An 18,726-nucleotide genomic window follows, 5' to 3' on the forward strand; every position below is an offset into this window, starting at 1 on the left:
AGGGAGGGAGGGTGATCAGTGACAGCAGAGAGAAGATGAGGAGAAGGTAGTAGATAATGAAATTCAGGAAGAGTTGGGGTAGGGGTGCAGATTCAGCACAGACTTCTGAGCTGGTCCTACTACCAGCCGCTTATTCCTCACTCTTACAACATTGATTAAGAGGCTATCCCAACATTTGCTTCTTCTTTATCTCTCTCTCTCTCTCTCTCTCTCTCTCTCTCTCTCTCTCTCTCTCTCTGTGTGTGTGTGTGTGTGTGTGTTTTACTTTAAATTTTGAGCTTTAATTGCTACCTGTTGCTAGTCCCAAACCAAAGACGGAGGAGGGGAAACTTACGGTAATTGCCATTTTGGTTTCTCATTAGCAATGCCCAAACGGAGCCATCTGCCTTTGTGCAGAGAAGTAGCTCTTTAAGGCGCAGTGACATCAATTAATGAGTTACATGTGAATAACATGATTTCACCCCACTTCCTTACCACCAGGCTCACAGGTGCAAATATCCCATGTGCCAGGCATATATTAGCGAACTTTATTTCTGCCATACAGTTTGTGTGCCAGGCCTAAATGGATTTTGAATGACTGGCTTGTTCCAGGAGAGAGAGCGGAAGTCCTGTAATTTATTTGGCAATTGTTTTAATTAGCATTGCTGTGCAAATGTGAATAACAAACTGAAATGAAAGAAATTAGCATAATAAACCTATGCTGTTTATTTATTTACTTTTAAGTCCTGAATGCACATGCAGTTACTGGCTGCTCAGCACGCAGGTGTTGCTTCTAAAAAGTCCCAACCTGCAACTGGTGCCACAGATTCCATAGTTTACCTGCAAGATCACCTTACCCAATGCATGAGCTCTCAGACTACTTCGATCACTTACACTCTGGAACTCCCTGCCTATTGATGTGAGGCAGGTGCCTTCACTATCCTCTTTTGGCACCTACTAAAAACATTTTAGTTTAGACATGCCTACCCAGATGTGTAGAATGTGGATGTACCCTTTAATCTGTTTTTAGTTTATTGTTGATTTTATGTTTTGAAAGATTTAAAAAGCTGGGGGTTTTTCTTTATTTTATTTTTTTGACAAAGTAATAATCATAAATAAATAAGAATAAAAATGTGCACCCCATCACCGAGACCATTCCATTGTAACTATCCAACCTACCAAAATTTCAAGACCTCTTGCAATGGTTTGACCCCTTTCCGTTTTAACAGTACAAATTCTACAAACACCCTCCATATCTCCTCAAAATAATTCCTTCTGCATATTCCCCGTCTTACCTTAATGGCACATGTTAATTTATCATTAATAGCTCTATCCCACACCTCTTTATACCATTCTTCCATTTTATATTCTGCTTGCCCCTTCCACTTCCTAGCTATCAATAATGCAGCTGTCAATAAATTTGTGAGCAATTCCTTCATAGCCTGTGAACCTTCCACCCCATCGTAAATTTTAAAAGCTCTTTTTGTGTGGGAAAGGTTTTCCCCCCAAATAATTTTATTGTTTTATTCACTTTGTAAACTGCCTTGAGGGCTTTTTATAAACACACAACAACAACAACAACAACCACCACCACCAATCAATATACTGTACTTTTCCGTGTATAAGACGAGGTTTTTTTTATTAGATAATTATGTTTGAAATTTGGTGTCGTCTTTTACACGGATAGTGCATGGGGGGGACGTGGGATTGCTTGTTGCCGTGAGCTGGAGATTGTCAGTGGCTACTGGGCAATCCTCCCCCCACTGTCTTAATTTCGAGTCCCCCAAAGTAGGGGGCGTGTTATACACGGAAAAATACGGTATAATTTTTGTGAAATAAATGAATAGTGCCAGTGCAAGGATCTGTCTCTGCTGCCTGCGCATCTCTTAAGCATCAGCTGTCTAAGGTGATGCTGATATAAATCAGTAGATGGAAAAATAAAATGTGTTTTGGGGGCAGAAAGAAAGAAGGAACCCAGCCCTCTTCTGCCACTAGATGATTGCAGCTTTGGATTGCAGAGCACTGGAGATGGTGGTGTCTTTGTGATGTCAGATGTGTTTGGAAATTAGGGGTGCTTGATAAGTTCAAATGCAAACTGGCTTGATCCAAACTTCCTGTGCTAATGTGCAGGTTGACACATAATTGTCATTTGGGCTTTGCACTTCCATGAATTTCAAAATTCATGGAGGAGGCTGCTCCAAAGTCAGGGGCAGTAATGCTTCTTAATACCAGTTGCTGGAAGTCATATAGTGGTGGGGATACTGTATTTCATCCTAAAATACACATTTTCAATAGGGTCTGGTGCTTCTTCATCAGAAAATTCAGAGACGTGTGAATTCTGAAGGGCAGGAGTGCAGGAGACCAAATAAAATCTTCCTCCATCCTTAGTTTCATTGTTCTCACATAGGGATGGGGTTGGGGGAGAAAGAAATTGAGTTCAAACCTCTTTGGTACACCCTTTCCAAAACAATGCAAAAACCCAAAACCCAACTCTTCGTACATACAAAGATGTGTCTACTTGGGAAAATGTGTATTGAAATGCTGATGAACTTGCATAAGGACTTATGTGGAAGGTGCGAAGCACTGAACATAAGACTGAATAAAATGAGAAACTGAAAGAACTTGAAATTGGCAGATTTTCCCTTCCGTACTCTCACACCATATAGAGGAGCAACTGAGAGTATCAAAATGCCTTCAAGCAGTTGTGCCTAAATACATTTTCTTCCTTTTACTCTTTCCCCTCTTGGATCATATTATTTTAAAACACACACACACACACCCCCGCCCGTTATCTTCTGTGGATGGCTATATCGTCTGTTCTTTCTTTTAGATTCTGGGAAGTTCAGCAAAACTACTTATTGAGGAACTCATTTATTACAGTGAAGATAGGAAGCTGATTGTTATCTTTTGAAGAATTTATTTAACTTTCTTTCTTAGCTTTCCCTTTTTTTCATTTCAGCTAAACTTGGATTATCAAAGAGATTCAGGCATGCAGAAAATGTCTGGCTCTCTTTTTGTCTAATGCTTCCTAGTAGGAAGATATTTATAAGTGGCAAAGTTCAACATGACACTCTAATTTGGGAGAGCTTTGCTTTGAATATTCTTCAACATTTAGCAATGCAAGCCTTGCTCACCCTGTGCTTTAACATTTGATTAAAATTAATGTTTGGGTTTTTGAAAAGGGGGGAAAAATCAGTTCTAAAGAAAAGAAAATCAAAATGCATTTTTAAACATTCTCTCTGTAGCCTGTTGTTGGTGTTGAATTACACTTCTTAAGTATAGCCAAATATATATCTTTAAAACCAGACATTTAGAAATATTTCCACCACAAACTAGAGCAGAATACGAATGGCCCACCCCATTTCATCACCCTATTTTGGGGAGGTGGCCATGAGGGGAGGGAGCTGTGCTGAATTGTTAAGGGAGAAGTGGTGGTTGTGTCCAATTGGCCTGGGAGGGTGGAAAGCAGGGAGACCAACAGTTGATGGAGCCACAGTCAATGATGGGCAGAGTCAAGTAATTTTAGTTTTGCCCCTCATCTTCCTCTCTACTGAGTCATACAATGGCAACACTTGAAACTAAGGAGAAAGCTGACAGTCAGGGCTATCCCCTGGGCATGTTGTAAGTAAGCAGGCAGACAGACAGGTGAGGGTGGGAAGGGGGCAGACTGAGGTTGGCAGGGCAGTGTCCCATTGGCGAACTAATACCAGTGTACTGGAAGAAGCAAAGATCACCAGTGTTGAAGCAATGACTCTTCAACATCAACTTCATTGGACTCGTCATGTTGTGTGGATGCCTGATTATCATCTTCCAAAGCAACTACTCTATTCCGAACTTAAAAATGGAAAGTGTAATGCTGGTGGTCAACAAAGGAGGTTTAAAGACTGTCTCAAGGCAAATCTTTAAAAAATGTAGTATAAACACCAACAATTGGGAAACACTTGCCTGTGAGCACTCCAACTGGAGAACAGCCTTTACCAAAAGTGTCATAGGCTTTGAGGACACTCAAATTCAGGACACATGGGAGAAATGTGCTTAGAGGAAGGCACCCTTGGCAAATCCACACCGTGATCAGCTCCCGCCCGGAAACCAATGTCCCCACTGTGGAAGGATCCAGAATTGGCCTCCACAGTCACTTACGGACTCATTGTTAAAATCGTGTTTATGGAAGACAATCTTACTTGGCTACTAGTGGTCGCCAAAGAAGAAAGCCCTAATGGACCAGCATCTCTTTTAAGGGAGTACAGTCGTGCCTCGTGTTGCGTTCGCTGTGGGTTGCGAACGGCACGGGTTACGAAAGCTCCAAACCCAGAAGTAACGTAATGGATTACTTCCGGGTTTGGCAGGTTGCACATGCGCAGACATGCAAGTGACGTCACACGCATGCACAGATGCGCCGAATCGCAACCCGCGCATGTGCAGAAGCAGTGCTGCAGACTTCTCAGGATGCGAATGGGGCTCCAGAACGGATCCCGTTCATATCTAGAGGTACCACTGTACTTGCAAAACACTCATTATCTAGCTCTAGGTGTTCTACAAATCCAGATATACAAGAGGGGAACAGGGAGCAGGGGGGAAGGATGACAATTCTGCCCAACACCACTGTGCCTGTCACCCTCCATGAGCTGAAGATCAAATATCCAAAAGAGGGAGCCTGCTATGGTCATAGAGACTCTCCACATGATGCAGACTCATGGAATTCAGGGTTCTACATTGCATGGGCTGCCTACATAAGCAGAAACACACGGCCTACTTTGACAAGTCACCCTCCAATGTGTAGTAGCAGGGGTGAAGCTAGTAGTCTCCTCCCTGATCACACATATTAATGCTTCCTCAAGACTGAATAGCCCCTGCTCTCTTTTTCATGCATGCACACACATGCCCAAACACAATGGAGTAGAGAAAACTCGGGACATCAGCATTATTTTTCTCTCGGAAGGTCCAAGCAGTGGCACTGCTTCTTGCATTGAGACAAAGCCACTTGTCTGTAGTGACACCAGCCCTCTGGCCCACTCTTCCTCCTGCAGTTTAGAAGGTACCTGCTGTGGCCAGATTTAAGCAGCTCCAGAAAACGTCATAGTTTCCATAGACTTTCCCTCCATGTATTTACTTTTTGCTTGTGATTTCATGGTTGATGTGAACAGCTTCAAGATTTTGTTATATTTACTGGTGTATCAGTTATTTTAAACAAATCCAATAAATATTTGCCCCATCCCGGCACCTTCTGGGAGGAGAACAGTGGTAGTTGCAACCAATTGACCTGCCAACTGACCAAGAAATTATCTCTCGCTGTGTAAGGAGAGAAGGAGTAGCTGCCTTCAGAGCTGCAGAGAAAGAAAGCCATAACAAATAAGCATCCCTGAAATTGTCTGGGATTGTTCCCACTCTGCAAAAATTTCCTCTCATTTTTGGCATTTTGGCTCTGCTCAGTCCAGCTACAAATGCAGCCTTTTTATACCAATTTAACCGTGATAGTTTCCCCTTAGTGTAGTTGTGGTTTTGTGAGGGTGCAGAGAAGTCTCTGTTACAGGTTCTTGGCCCTCTCTGTCTCTCTTTACTCAAGGTCAGTCACTCTTAGTACACATACTTGAGCTGGCAAGTCCAAATCCTTCCTTCTTCCTGCCAGTCCCTCAGGTCAATATTGCACACCCTTATTCTTTTCTGTGCCTGAAGATGCTTTGATGTTCTGCCAAGAGATCTGATATATTTTATTTCTCCACCACCAAAAACCTTCCCAAATTTTTTTAAAAATAATTTTATTAGGCTTTACAGTTTTATATTCATCACTATAACATTATTCCCATGAAAAAAAGAAAGATTTAGTTCCCCCTCCCCCCCCACGACTTCCCTCAACTTCCTTCTCTGGTTCTTTACACATTAACTTCCCCTGCTTGTTATGTTATACCTTAATATTGCAACCTTTTAAATAAATGTTATTATATTCTCCTCCTTTTATACCATTGTTGTCGTTTAGTCATTTAGTTGTGTCCGACTCTTCGTGACCCCATGGACCAGAGCACGCCTCCCGCAGTTTGGTCAAACTCATGTTGGTAGTTTCAAGAACACTGTCCAACCATCTCGTCCTCTGTCCCCTTCTCCTTGTGCCCTCAATCTTTCCCAACATCAGGGTCTTTTATTACCTCTTACATTTTGATATTTTCCTGTTATTACATCCCGATCTCTCTATTTTGCTGATTGTAAGTGTTTAGTCAAACCCCAACTAGTGAGTCTATTTCTTTACAATATTTCTGTAGATACAACATAAATGGTTCCCTGTCTTTTTAAAAAAAGTCTATTGTCCTTGTCTCTGAGTTTTCCAGTTAGCTTTGCCATTTCAGCATACTCCATCAATTTTTCTTGCCATTCTTCTTTAGTTGGTATCTTGTCGTCTTTCCATTTTTGGGCTAGTGATATCCTAGCCGCTGTTGTGGCATACATGAGTAGTCTTCTATGCTTTTTTTGGCAAGACATGGCCTGTAATTCCTAGCAAAAAGTCTTCTGGTCTTTTAACAAACCTTCCCAATTTTTGAAGCCCATTTGTACTTAGTACTACTCTGGGGCTTAAGCACAAAGACCCATGGTAACTTTCAAATCTAGGGGAGGTGCTGAACTTCACAAAACTGTCACCATGGTTCTTGGTGGATGACACCCTTTTGGGTGGAAATCAACATTGGAATTGCTATATATGAAGTCCAATATGAGTAGGAGGCCTTCTCATCCCTTGTGTCCTATCATGATCTCTACAATCACCCAAGGGATAATTCAGTTTATGTCCCACCTTTTCCTCTGGTTCCCCCATAGCTGGGAAAACCTCTCCCTTGGAGGCTTACAGAAGTCAGAGCCTGAGCATCTTTTGAAAGCCCTGCAAGACCAGCAGTTTGAGGGAGGATTTAAGATTAAGATATATGGATCCCTCAATGGGGTGAGCTCCCATTGCTCTCCCCCAGCTCCTGCCAACCTAGCAGTTCGAAAGCACACCAAAAGTGCAAGTAGATAAATAGGTACCGCTCTGATGGGAAAGTAAACGGCATCTCCATGCGCTGCTCTGGTTTTGCCAGAAGCGGCTTAGTCATGCTGGCCACATGACTCGGAAGCTGTCTGCGGACAAACGCCAGCTCCTTCAGCCTGTAAAGCGAGATGAGCGCCGCAACCCCAGAGTCGTCTGTGACTGGACTTAACTGTCAGGGGTCCTTTACCTTTACATTTTTCGGGGAGAAATTAGATTCAGTTAGCGTTTAAAGACCAACTTACCTAATTCACACTAAATAAAATAAAAAATAAAAAAATTCCTTCCAGTAGCACCTTAGAGACCAGCTAAGTTTGCTCTTGGTATGAGCTTTTGTGTGCATGCACAGTTCTTCAGATACTGGAAGGAATTTTTTTATTTTGTTTTGACTATGGCAGACCAACACGGCTACCTACCTGTAACTCACACTAAATATATATATATACACAAACTGAAACACAGCCAATCTTTGAAATTCACATTTCTCTGACTTATACGATATAGCTCTCCAGTGAAGTAATGAGTGCAAAAAATGCATATACTAGGGTGAAGTGGGCATAAAAATGCATATATTAATTAAACTAATATAATTCTATGAATCAAATGTGGATATTAAGCAAAACTACATACAAATTTGTGGCTGTAAGGAGAAATTCACACTAAAATGCTGGTGAATTTTCATGAAGACTTATTTTAAAAAATTGCAAACTGATGCGGAAATGTGAACTGAACTTCCGACAGGCTTCCTCAGCCTTGGCCCTCCAGATGTTTTTGCCCTACAACTTCCATGATCCCTAGCCAGCAGGACCAGTGGTCAGGGATGATGGGAATTGTAGTCTCAAAACATCTGGAGGGCTGAGGTTGAGGAAGCCTGACTTAAGATCAGAAAAATGAGAAAGCAAGAGAGACCAAAACTGAGATTCATTCATCCCTTTATTTAATATTTTGCACTCATTGATTGTAGTGGGAAAGGCTTGAGCATGTAATTGGGTAGCCCACCGAAATCCGTGAAAAAAATTAAAGGTGTTTATTACCAATATCACCTCTAATTGACTTGGAAATGGTTGCAATTCATTTCTGTGGAACTTACTTCCAGTTAAGTATGCTTAAGACTGTAGCATTAATCTAACTGGGTTTTATTTTAAGATTCCTATTTGGATCTTTCACTGTTTGGATTCAATACACTATTGTGGTTTCATTCTTTTTTTAAAAAAAAAAAAAGTGTGCTACACATTTTAGGTGATAACAGATTATAAATGTAAGGGAGGGCCTGGGCAAAATATGGCTGATTTAATGTGTATTCTCACGTTGCTTCTGCTTTCTTCAGTGCATGATTCATGTGCTAATATAGTCCTCCATTTATATTGCAGCACCCAACCTTCCCAAGGCTCAGGTTAAGACAGCATCGCTTGGACTAGCTGGCAAAGCAAGGTCCCCTCTGCTTCCCGTCTCAGTGCCGACAGCCCCAGAAGCCTCAGAAGAGGGTCACAAACAAACAGAGGATCCTGCAAATGTAAGCACAAGTCCATAGTTATCTTGTAGTCCAGAAGCACTAGCTGAAATGTTTTGTAGATCCAGTCTCCTGCCAATTGGATTGATGAGACTGCAAAAGGCAGGTATTACTAGGGAAGCAAGGCTGGCACTGAAAATAACTGCCCATTTCCTCCTCCTCCTCCTCCTCCTCCTCCTCCTCCTCTTCCTCTTCCTCTACCATATAGCGGTTTGCACTTCCCTTGTTCTAGAATACAAGGGATAATAATCATTTTCCCCAAGTTTCATCCCGATTTTTTTTTCCTCCCAAAGCTTAACCGCGGTCAATTGGAGCCTTAACATTTACTTCTCATGTTCAATATTAATATATTACAGGATCTGTGTCAAGTTCAAATGCACTCTCAAAGTTCAGGTCTGTTGTTCAAATTCAAATTCAATTTATTTATTTTTAAAGATCTGTAAAGTATTCAAAGAGCTTTGTAAAATCATTTGTCCTTCTCAGCCATTAGCTGCTTTAACTCCCGTGGCTAGTCTGCAACTTTTTCATTGTAAAGTTTTTCATGCAGTTAAAATACTCAGTGATGGGCGTGGAGTTCCTTTTTATCCTTCCGTTTTGCTGTATTAATAATTAATAGTTAATTTCCTTCTCACCTTGCAAATCGGCTTGAAGTTAGTTGGAATAGTAGGCGCTGCAATGATTTTATAATTATAATTATTATTATTTTGAATGGAAGAGTATAGACTCCTGTGCTCTCCCCATTTGCAATCTAGAACAGATGGGGGCTGCATCGTTTGAAATGCCCTTGCCATATAGATGGCTCCGACTGTACCCCACATTCTTGGCAGCTACCAGCTTCCACAAAATGGGGGACCCTGATACAGTAAGCTATATAGTTTCAACCTTTGTCCCTGAATGTATAGCTCTGCCACATGGAAGTGTGTTAAGCCACTTCCACAAGCAGAATATAATAATAATAATAATAATAATAATAATAATAATAATAATAATAATAATAATAATAATAATTTATTCATACTCCACACATCTGACTGGGTTGCCCCAGCCAATCTGGGTGGCTCCCAACAGAATATTAAAAATACAATAAAACATCAAACATTAAAAACTTCCCTAAACAGGGCTGCCTTCAGATGTCTTCTAAAAGTCAGATAGTTGTTTATTTCCTTGACATCTGGTGGGAGGGCGTTCCACAGGGTGGGCGCCACTACCAAGAAGGCCCTCTGCCTGGTTCCATGTAACTTCACTTCTCACAGTGGGGGAACCGCCAGAAGGCCCTCGAAGCTGGACCTCAGTGTCCGGGCTGAATGATGAGGGTGGAGACACTCCTTCAGGTATGTGGGGCCAGTGTCATTTAGGGCTTTAAAGATCAGTACCAACACTTTGAGTTGTGCTCAGAAACGTACTGGGAGCCAGTGTAGAAGGATTTTTAATCTGCCCCTCTTATTATCCTCACACCCTAAAAGGAAGAAACTTTCAAGTGATTCCCCCCCCCCCCGTGTTTTGCGGTTCTATTTCCCTTTCTGGATCCTGTCCAGGGCATTTGCTCCGCTAGTGCAATTCAAGCACCATGATTTAGAGGCCATCTCCTGCAAGTAGCAGCAGCAACTGAAACAAATGGTAATTGAAGTGAGCGGAAACACAATAGGCAGACTAACTGGTGGGCAAAAGCCATCACTGCACAATGCCATCCCAGGGCAGCTCTTGGATTATTGCACAGCCTTTATTTTTTTTGCCTCTGAATGGTTTCCAAGCCTTGACGGCTGTTCTGTGTACAGGAGATAAGGCAGCCTGGCGTCATGCAATTGGGAAGGGAGTGAAGAAATGAAAACGGCCACTTTGGTTGAAATGACTGGTATAAGGAGCTGTCGAGTGTGGAACATTTCAGCTCTAAATATCTTATTTTTCGTAATGGCTGGAGAAATTATTTCCCAAGGGAAGTCTCGGCAGGAGTGGGAACACTTAGAGGAGATAATGGAAGAGGAGCCAATGGGGAGCAAAGTTCAGGTTCTCAGTCCCACTCTACCTCTTTGGGCATCCTAAAGACTTTGGCTTTTTTATTAACACTTGGGTATCCTCCCAACTTACTTTCCAATAATGCCATTCCCTTTCAAACACATATAAATTAAGATGTCTTTTATAGGACATTCTCTTCAAACTGTTCCGTGTTACATCCTTGATGTACTGATACTGATTCAGGATAGTCACGTTGAAAATATCCGCTGAAAGTCTGTTTTTAAAACTGGCAAGACAGGGGGAAATCAGGGCTGGATCCAGAGTAGGGATGGATGAATCTGTCCCTTTCTATTTTTCCCCCAATCTTAAATACAGTTCTCCATGTTTCTGCAGTGACCGGTCGTAATTGTTATCCATGCTGATTATCTTGGATAGATTTGGACACAAGCTTAAAGAAACAGCATTAACTAGCTGGTTGCTTTCTCCGCAGGTATATGAACAGGATGATCTTAGTGAACAGATGGCTAGTTTGGAGGGGCTAATGAAGCAGCTTAATGCCATCACAGGCTCGGCCTTCTGAAAGCTTTGGATGAACAGAAGAATAGAGTAACCCGGGAACATTGCAGCATACCAGCGTTTCACACATACACCACCACCAAACACCTGCGTCTGCCATAAAGCCAACCAATGCGCCATCAAACCCTGTTCTAAGGAGAGATCTCACAGTCTTGAAATGGCACCGTGCATTCCTATTGGTCAAGCAACAGTCTGAAGCAGTGATGAAAGAACAGCCCTGAGAAGCAAGAAACAAGATGTCTCCATGACCCACCCAGTGCCTCCTGTTGGCCTATTTTGTTCTGCTGATCTTCACAGTGTGCAGGGTGGGATCTTACTTAAGGTCTGCTTCACACATTATCATGTGGATGGTAACCTGACCTAGGCTGGCCTCTCTCCTCATGAGGGAGGCCACCAATTTTGTCCCCAGTGAAATTCAAAGTGAATTGGGTGGTTCTTCCTCAGGTGAAACTCCTGAGATCTTTTGAGGGAAGTCAAAGAGACTACTGGCATTTCTTGGTGGGTGGTGAGGTGAGTCCCCATCCATAGATTGTCAGAAGTGATTCTGCTGCCAAAATTTATAATTTGGAAACTTGTAAAGGCACTCCCATTCCCAAGTGAAGCCCATTCCAAGCCATTCCACCGAGCATGTAATGGACTCATCCTGCTGTCAACATTCCCTGTTGCTAGCAAGCCATCACTTCCTCCAGCCCTTCTCCTTTCCCAAAACTGATTGTTGGGAAGAGGGGAGAGGTATTGCATGGCACCCATTAATGCCAGAGAGCCTGTGCAAACAAGTTTCTAATATCTCTCGCTTTCCCGGCATTAACCAATTCTCCACATAAGCATCCAGGTTGGAGTGCCTGGGTCTTAAAGCAGGACATCTATGACTGTTTATGCTCCCTACCAGCCCTTCTCACCACTGGCCTCCTTATGGGAAGGGCAGTAGAGAAAACAGACAGGAAGCTCCCCAGATGCTACAGCATTACCAATTCTACAAACATTTGCAAAAATAAACACCCTTAGTTTTTGCTAAGTCCAAGTGAGGAACATGCAGTTCTCCATGTGTTGCTGAACTACAACTCCCAGCAGCCCTGACCATTGGCCATGCTTGTTGGGGCTGATAAGAGCTGGAGTTTAGCAAAAAATGGAGAACTATAGGCTCCCCATCCCTACTCTAAGAGGTCTCTGAGTAAGCGAGAAATAAATAATGATGTGAGCTGGAGGGGAGCTTATCCATTGCTCTCTGTCCCCAGATTGTTCATAATATGAAATTAGAAGCAAATCTAGATTTTTCTCCTCAGGCAGAAGCACTGTAGGAATTTCTAAGGAAGCCAAAAGAGTTTTTGATACCGCTAGCAAAATTTATCCATGTTTCGCATACCCATTGCTCATGTGGTTTGACGTTTTGGGAAGGGAGCCTTCTTGTGCGTTGTGCTAGCTTTATTCATACTGATTTAATTCCAGTGTTGTTGAAATTGGCATGTTCAACTATGAGGAAGCACCCATGTGTGTCAGGTTCCCTGCCAAAATTACACCACCCGGATAATATGTGTAGCAGGCCCAACATTTTTTTTTTAACTTGCTAAAGAGGGTTCTAGGAGAGTTTTTGTGTGTGTGGATCTTCCAGGTGCATTGCAATGCACATTGTAGGCCACTGTGATATCATATAAAATATGTAGATCCTCTTGCTTTTCATCGTTTCAACGCAAAAGCATCATCGCATAGCACCAAAGGGTTGGAAGTATTCTCAACAGCACAAAACACGAAGAAAAAAAACAATAACACTCATTTTTTAAAAAAACGAAAATTAAAATTAAAACCAAGAAATATTATTTTAAGCACTCAACTTGCACAAGCGGTGGAGCCATTTATGGAGAGAAATCGCAGACATAGCAAGTATTTGCAAATCTCCCCGCAGTTAAACGTATGCCTAAACATAAGATATGAGTAGAGGGGGGAGTTAATTGGCAACAGAGCCATACTGTCAACCTCTATATACATCTGAAACGAGCTCTGATATGTAGTTATTCTGCTCCTAAGCTAGGAATTGAGGCACGTGTAAAGCTATGCAGGCTTTGTGCCACCCTGAGCCACCTTTAGCAGCACCACAGTGGGAAAGGATGCTCGCTCTTGACCTCTCTCTGCTTCATCCTGGCGCCCCCAAAGACTGCTTGGTTTCATAACTCCGCAACACAACTATCCAAGAAGAAAACGTCTAACGTATGGGAAACGCTGAGCTTTGTCGACATCAAGCAAGTCCTAGGTGCAGGCAGTGAGTTGAGATGAAGAACCAGTGGCTAGATCTGTGTGCTGGCAAAGAAATTCCTAGAATAGGATGATCAATAGGATGTTGTGTCACAAGGTATGACATTTTGCCAGCACTGCTGGGGGGTAACATGCCCCCCAGTGCAAATGTTTACAAACAAGGTGCCAGAAAGTTTTTTGTTTTTTTTTAAGAAGTCCTTCTACAACAGTTTCCATATGGGCAGCAGCCTGTGAATGGTCTGCACCATTTACAGCAGGATACTGGCTATGAACCTAAAAGATGCCTTCTAAGTGTTACCTCCCAGTCCCATTGCAGTATTCTGGCTTTTTGTTACAGTGTTTATTGACATCCATAAGTGGTAACATGAACAAAATGTTGTGTGCATGCTTCCCAGCGCTGAACCTTCTGCATTCATTCAGAGTTAATCCCTGTTTTCGCAGGCAAATCACCAAAAGGGAGCTAAATTTGCATATTTATCAGTTATGAGGCTGCAAAAGCCCAATGAGAAGGTTTCGGGTGAGTTATTGCATTCAGCACTGCCTTTGATTTCAAGCTTGAGTAGGTCATAATTTTAAAAGAGCATGGAAAGGAGAGAGGATCTTTACATCCTAATAGCTCTTTTTATTAGGAAGGTAATTATATGTGAAGCCCTGAATAAAATATTTGGAATAAAATGGCACAGTATCAGAAGTAATAATTCGGAAAACTCACACATAGACACACACACACACACACAACCTTATGGTGGGTAGGAGAAGAGAGAATCCAAATGCTTCATTAGAAATGCTAGTGTCTTTGTGAATGTGTTCTCCCAAAATAATGCTTCTTATTCAATTTAGCCTGGAATGTTAATGCAACATTTCCTAATGACTAGGCAGTCTTATTTAGTATGGGAGGTTGAGTTTTTTAATGTTCTGACCAATTTGAGATGGCACCCAGCTGCATCCAGTTGCATTGATGCCATGGAACTCGATGTCTTGTTTCAACAAAAAGCAGGAATGACAAGATTGCTTCTCCAAGTGGGAGAGAACAAAAAGAAAGAAAAGAAAAGAAAAGAAAAACATCCATGAATTTTTAGTAGACTGATAAGGCCTACTGCTAAATTCCTAAAAGCAAATCCGACTCTGCATTTAAAACACTATCAGCTGAAAAGATAGTTCTGCAAGAATGTTAAAATGAGAATGCACTTCGTTCTTTGTTGTGAAGGCCCCTAATGGGTTCCGCACCTGTATCTTCAGAACTTTCTGGAACACTAGTCAGAGGGCAAGTGCACCTAGCCATGGTTAAGCAGGATGTGTCCATCTGCCACATGTCCTGAAGATGCAACAGATTCCCTCCCAGTTAGTTAACGTCTGACTTCCATGGAATCAGGATCACTACAGTGCCCCTCCCACTGTAAATTTCCTTATGAAACCCCACATGGCCTTCTTCCCTTTCTCTCACTTGTTGCCATTGCAGGGGAAGCGAGATGTGATTTGTCTAAGATGTGAATTCTGCTTCCCATGAATTACTCTTCCTTATTCAGCAACTTGTGCATCTGTGGAACAGCAAAGGCACGTTTTTAACAATGACAACAAAGCTTGGGGTGGTGAGGAGTTCCTATTTCAGAGGGCCTGATCTATGTTGGTGGAGAGTACAATGTCGACACCAAACACAACATGAAGAAATCATTCTCCTGGATTTATTTTTATTCGGTGCCCTGATGTGGGAATAGACCCAATGAGGGAAATCATTTACAGAGATAGGGTTGCTATATTTTGAAGAGCAACAAAGAGGACACATTTGCCGACTTCGACTTTTACCTATGGATGGCTATGACAACTCTCATTTTACATACCCATGAAAAAGAGGATGTGTCCTGGGGGGGAAAGAGGACATATGGCAACCCTACTAACACATCTGCTCTAACAACTTTCTTGCTGAGCAATGATGCCAGTTCTCAACAGGCTTCTACAATATTGCTATCCCCCCTCAAAGGACAAACTCTTTATCCCACTGGTTTCAAAGCAGTTGGATGGGTGTGCTTAAAATTGGATGGTTTATTTAGTGCACAATCTGATGGTGCTCTTGAATATTTCTAGTTATATATCTGGGAGGTGCCACCTCGTTCTGTTAGCACAATTGACACTACAGTTGCTTACTCCCAAAGCCCTTGAGACATCATAAACCAGCTAAGAAAATGTACTCTTCCAAAAGGAAGTATCAGAAGCCAAAGAGCGAACCTCCTGAGATTTAGACACTTTCTACACATAGTCTTCAATTTTTCCAAGCTAAGACATCCTTTTCATTCTCTAGTTTACATTCAGAGATGGATTTGGACAGTTGGGTGTTTGCCGTTGTCAGATTAGGTTATTCCACAGAACTTCACTTCTAGAGTACCTGTCCTAATCTAGTATTGCTTTGGGAAGGGAACCCTGTTGTAAACAAAGGACCTATTGAATCTATTCCCATACATAGACATCAATATGGTTTCTACTTTTATTACTTCACTGTCCTGAAGAAAGATAGTTGATTGGCTCCGTCTATTACTTCAACACCATTGATTCCTTCACTTTGCTGCCAGGGACAAATACTTCCAGTATTGAGTCCTGCCCATCGAACTGTCCATGGCACTGAGAATTTGGCAGACATAAGTGTTTTTCTCTTGTTTCAAGAACCTGTTGCTCTTCCCTACCATTCCTGTCATTCTTATCAATCTATACAAAGCACTGTACAGAAACCTCTTCATTTCACCCTTGATGTTTTTGTCTACATCAATATGGGCAAAGAATTCGATGAATTGGATCCATTTTGCATATGCTTCACAGATGTGCCTTTCTCCAGCAGGACAGTGTCTATGATATGGTCTATGTCCAGATGGGCGGGGTATAAATAATAAATTATTATTATTATTATTATTATGATAATAGCTGTTACATCCTAATTGTGTCTGCATCTGGTACCAAGGGCTATACTTTGATTAATCACCCCTCATTATTTCTATGACCTTCATGATTGTGTATATGCATCTCCCTAAGAGGCAACTTCAGACAATACCAAGTGCTGAATTCTCTGGTTCAAGGTAACCAGGTTTTGGGGTTCTCTGAGATTTTGGTCCCATTGGATGGGGCTTCTTAGGTATATATTCTCTCTATCCACAAATACTTCCCAAAACTGTATTTTCATAATCTCATGGTGGCCACAACCTTGGCTCACAAACCTTCTTTAACTGTCCAGAAATAATTTTACACATTATCTCCAGTGCCAGACTTTCCTTCTTTGCATCCTAGTAGGATACTTCAAAGTGTGGACTCATACTAGACCTGACTTCTGAAATGTATTATTGAATGCATATGAATCCTCCATTAGAATATCTTTTGCATCTTTCTGAGTTTATATGTCAGCAATTTATGAACATTGTTCCCATGCCTTCTCTTAATTTCACCCGTCTGCTCTGGAAGGGGTTGGCTCCCATGTAGTTGCCTGCCAGAATTCCTCTTTCAATCTGAAGCCTCTCCCTAGTTCTGATGCAACTCATGGATGATCCCTGAAGCTGTGATGCCCTGTGATTTATGCCTCCTATGCTTTAAGATCGAATTTAGAGTTCAATCTACTCTGCACATAGAGCAATTGAGCTGTTGGCCCTCCATACTAAACCAGCATTCCTGCTAATGCACACATCTAAAGTGCTACTTTAACCTGATGTTACCATTCTCCGTGAGTTGGCATGCCCATTCCACTTGTGCCAGGATATTAGCATCACTGCTTTTTATTTGGAGCTTAAGGAAGATAGACTTTACATACCCCAGATTTCCTGATTTTCTATTGGAAAAGAGGAGACTGAGAGGTGATATGATTGTTGTTGTTCAGTCGTGTCCGACTCTTCGTGACCCCATGGACCAGAGCACGCCAGGCACTCCTGTCTTCCACCGCAGTTTGGTCAGACTCATGTTGGTAGCTTCAAAAACACTGTCCAACCATCTCGTCCTCTGCCGTCGCCTTCTCCTTGTGCCCTCAATCTTTCCCAACATCAGGGTCTTTTCCAGGGAGTCTTCTCTTCTCATGAGGTAGCCAAAGTCTTGGAGCCTCAGCTTCAGGATCTGTCCTTCCAGTGAGCACTCAGGGCTGATTTCCTTCAGAATTGATAGGTTTGATCTTCTTGCAGTCCATGGGACTCTCAAGAGTCTCTTTCAGCACCATAATTCAAAAGCATCAATTCTTACCATTGTGATTTGGGAAGGACCCATGTTGCAGCAACTCCAGGAAATCACCAAAGAAGGACATCTCATAGAAGGAGATGATCCACACTTGGATTTTAACTGCCACACAAGCCGGTGCTGACAATGTATGTACTCTGGAGGGTAGGTCTCAAACCAATGGCTTCAAGTTACAAGAAAGGAGATTCTGACTAAACATCAGGAAGAACTTTCTGACAGTAACAGTTGTTTAACAGTGGAACAGTCTCCCCGGAGAGGTGGTGGACTCTCCTTCCTTGGATGTTTTTAAGCAGATGTTGGATGGCCATCTGCCATGGACACTTTTGTTGATATTCCTGCATTGCAGGGCATTGGACTAGATGACCCTTCCAGCTCTACAATTCTATGCTTTTGTGATTCTAGGTGCAGATTCAAATTAATCATTTACAGATCACCATTCAAAGAATACCAGCCACGGGTAAGCATCTTGTCAATCCTGATCATAGAAAACAAATGCAAAGGATGCAATTGGACATTCAGTTTGCTGTTCCCATCCAGGGTATCTGTACACTGAGGGATGTTGCTTTGTTACTAATCAGATTATTCTCCCATCACACTAATAAACAGGAATGCACTAAATTACTGCACTAGCATGATTAGTCTAATGCAGCACAAATGACTGTGGAGCTGAAGTTCAGAATAGGTGAGATTTAGAAACAACCCCATCTCATAAACCCTGAGCTTATTACGAGCTGAGCTCAAAATCTTTCTAACCTTCTCGTTCCCTCTACTCCCAGGTTCCAGCAAACAATTTCCTCCTCCTATGAGCAGCTCATTCCAAGTAGGGACCATAATTCATTGGCTCCAAGGTGTATTCCAATCCCTGACGGAACAGAAAGGGAAGCCCTGGCAGTTGTTGGCTCCTCACAATGTCCCGTGTTTTTAGGGTTGCAGAGCACTCAACATCTTGTTCATATCGACCTTGCCTATTTCCTCTCCAATTTGTCTACACCATTCGCATCTATAACAGCAGCACCTACTCACTGTGGCACGGATATTGCTCAGCAGAGTGGTGCCTGCCATATTGCACACTGTGCTCCAATAAACGCATTCCCATTTAAACTTCCCATTTGATATCATTCATTTTTATTAATGTGCCCTCTTAACTGCAAGTCCTCAGATCTGATCGCCCAAATCCATTCCCCCTAAAATTACGGAAAGCAAGGAGTGGAGGGATATTTCTGACCGTAAGCATAGTGATAACTCTGAATCAACGAAG

At 42.2% G+C, this 18,726-nt stretch overlaps 1 protein-coding gene across 1 annotated transcript in view; it reads left to right on the top strand.

Moving 5' to 3' along the window:
• Positions 1–11,550, top strand: part of DCC (DCC netrin 1 receptor) — a 912,686-nt gene extending 901,136 nt beyond the window's left edge. The window contains exons 28-29 of the mRNA XM_033163905.1: positions 8,356–8,498; positions 10,939–11,550. Of these exons, the coding sequence (XP_033019796.1) occupies positions 8,356–8,498; positions 10,939–11,028 (233 nt within the window). The 3' untranslated portion in view covers positions 11,029–11,550. The remainder of the gene's footprint in view (positions 1–8,355; positions 8,499–10,938) is intronic.
• The last annotated feature ends 7,176 nt before the right edge of the window (positions 11,551–18,726 follow it).

The sequence above is a fragment of the Lacerta agilis genome, chromosome 11, assembly GCF_009819535.1.
Source record: "Lacerta agilis isolate rLacAgi1 chromosome 11, rLacAgi1.pri, whole genome shotgun sequence".
Lineage (NCBI taxonomy): Eukaryota > Metazoa > Chordata > Lepidosauria > Squamata > Lacertidae > Lacerta > Lacerta agilis.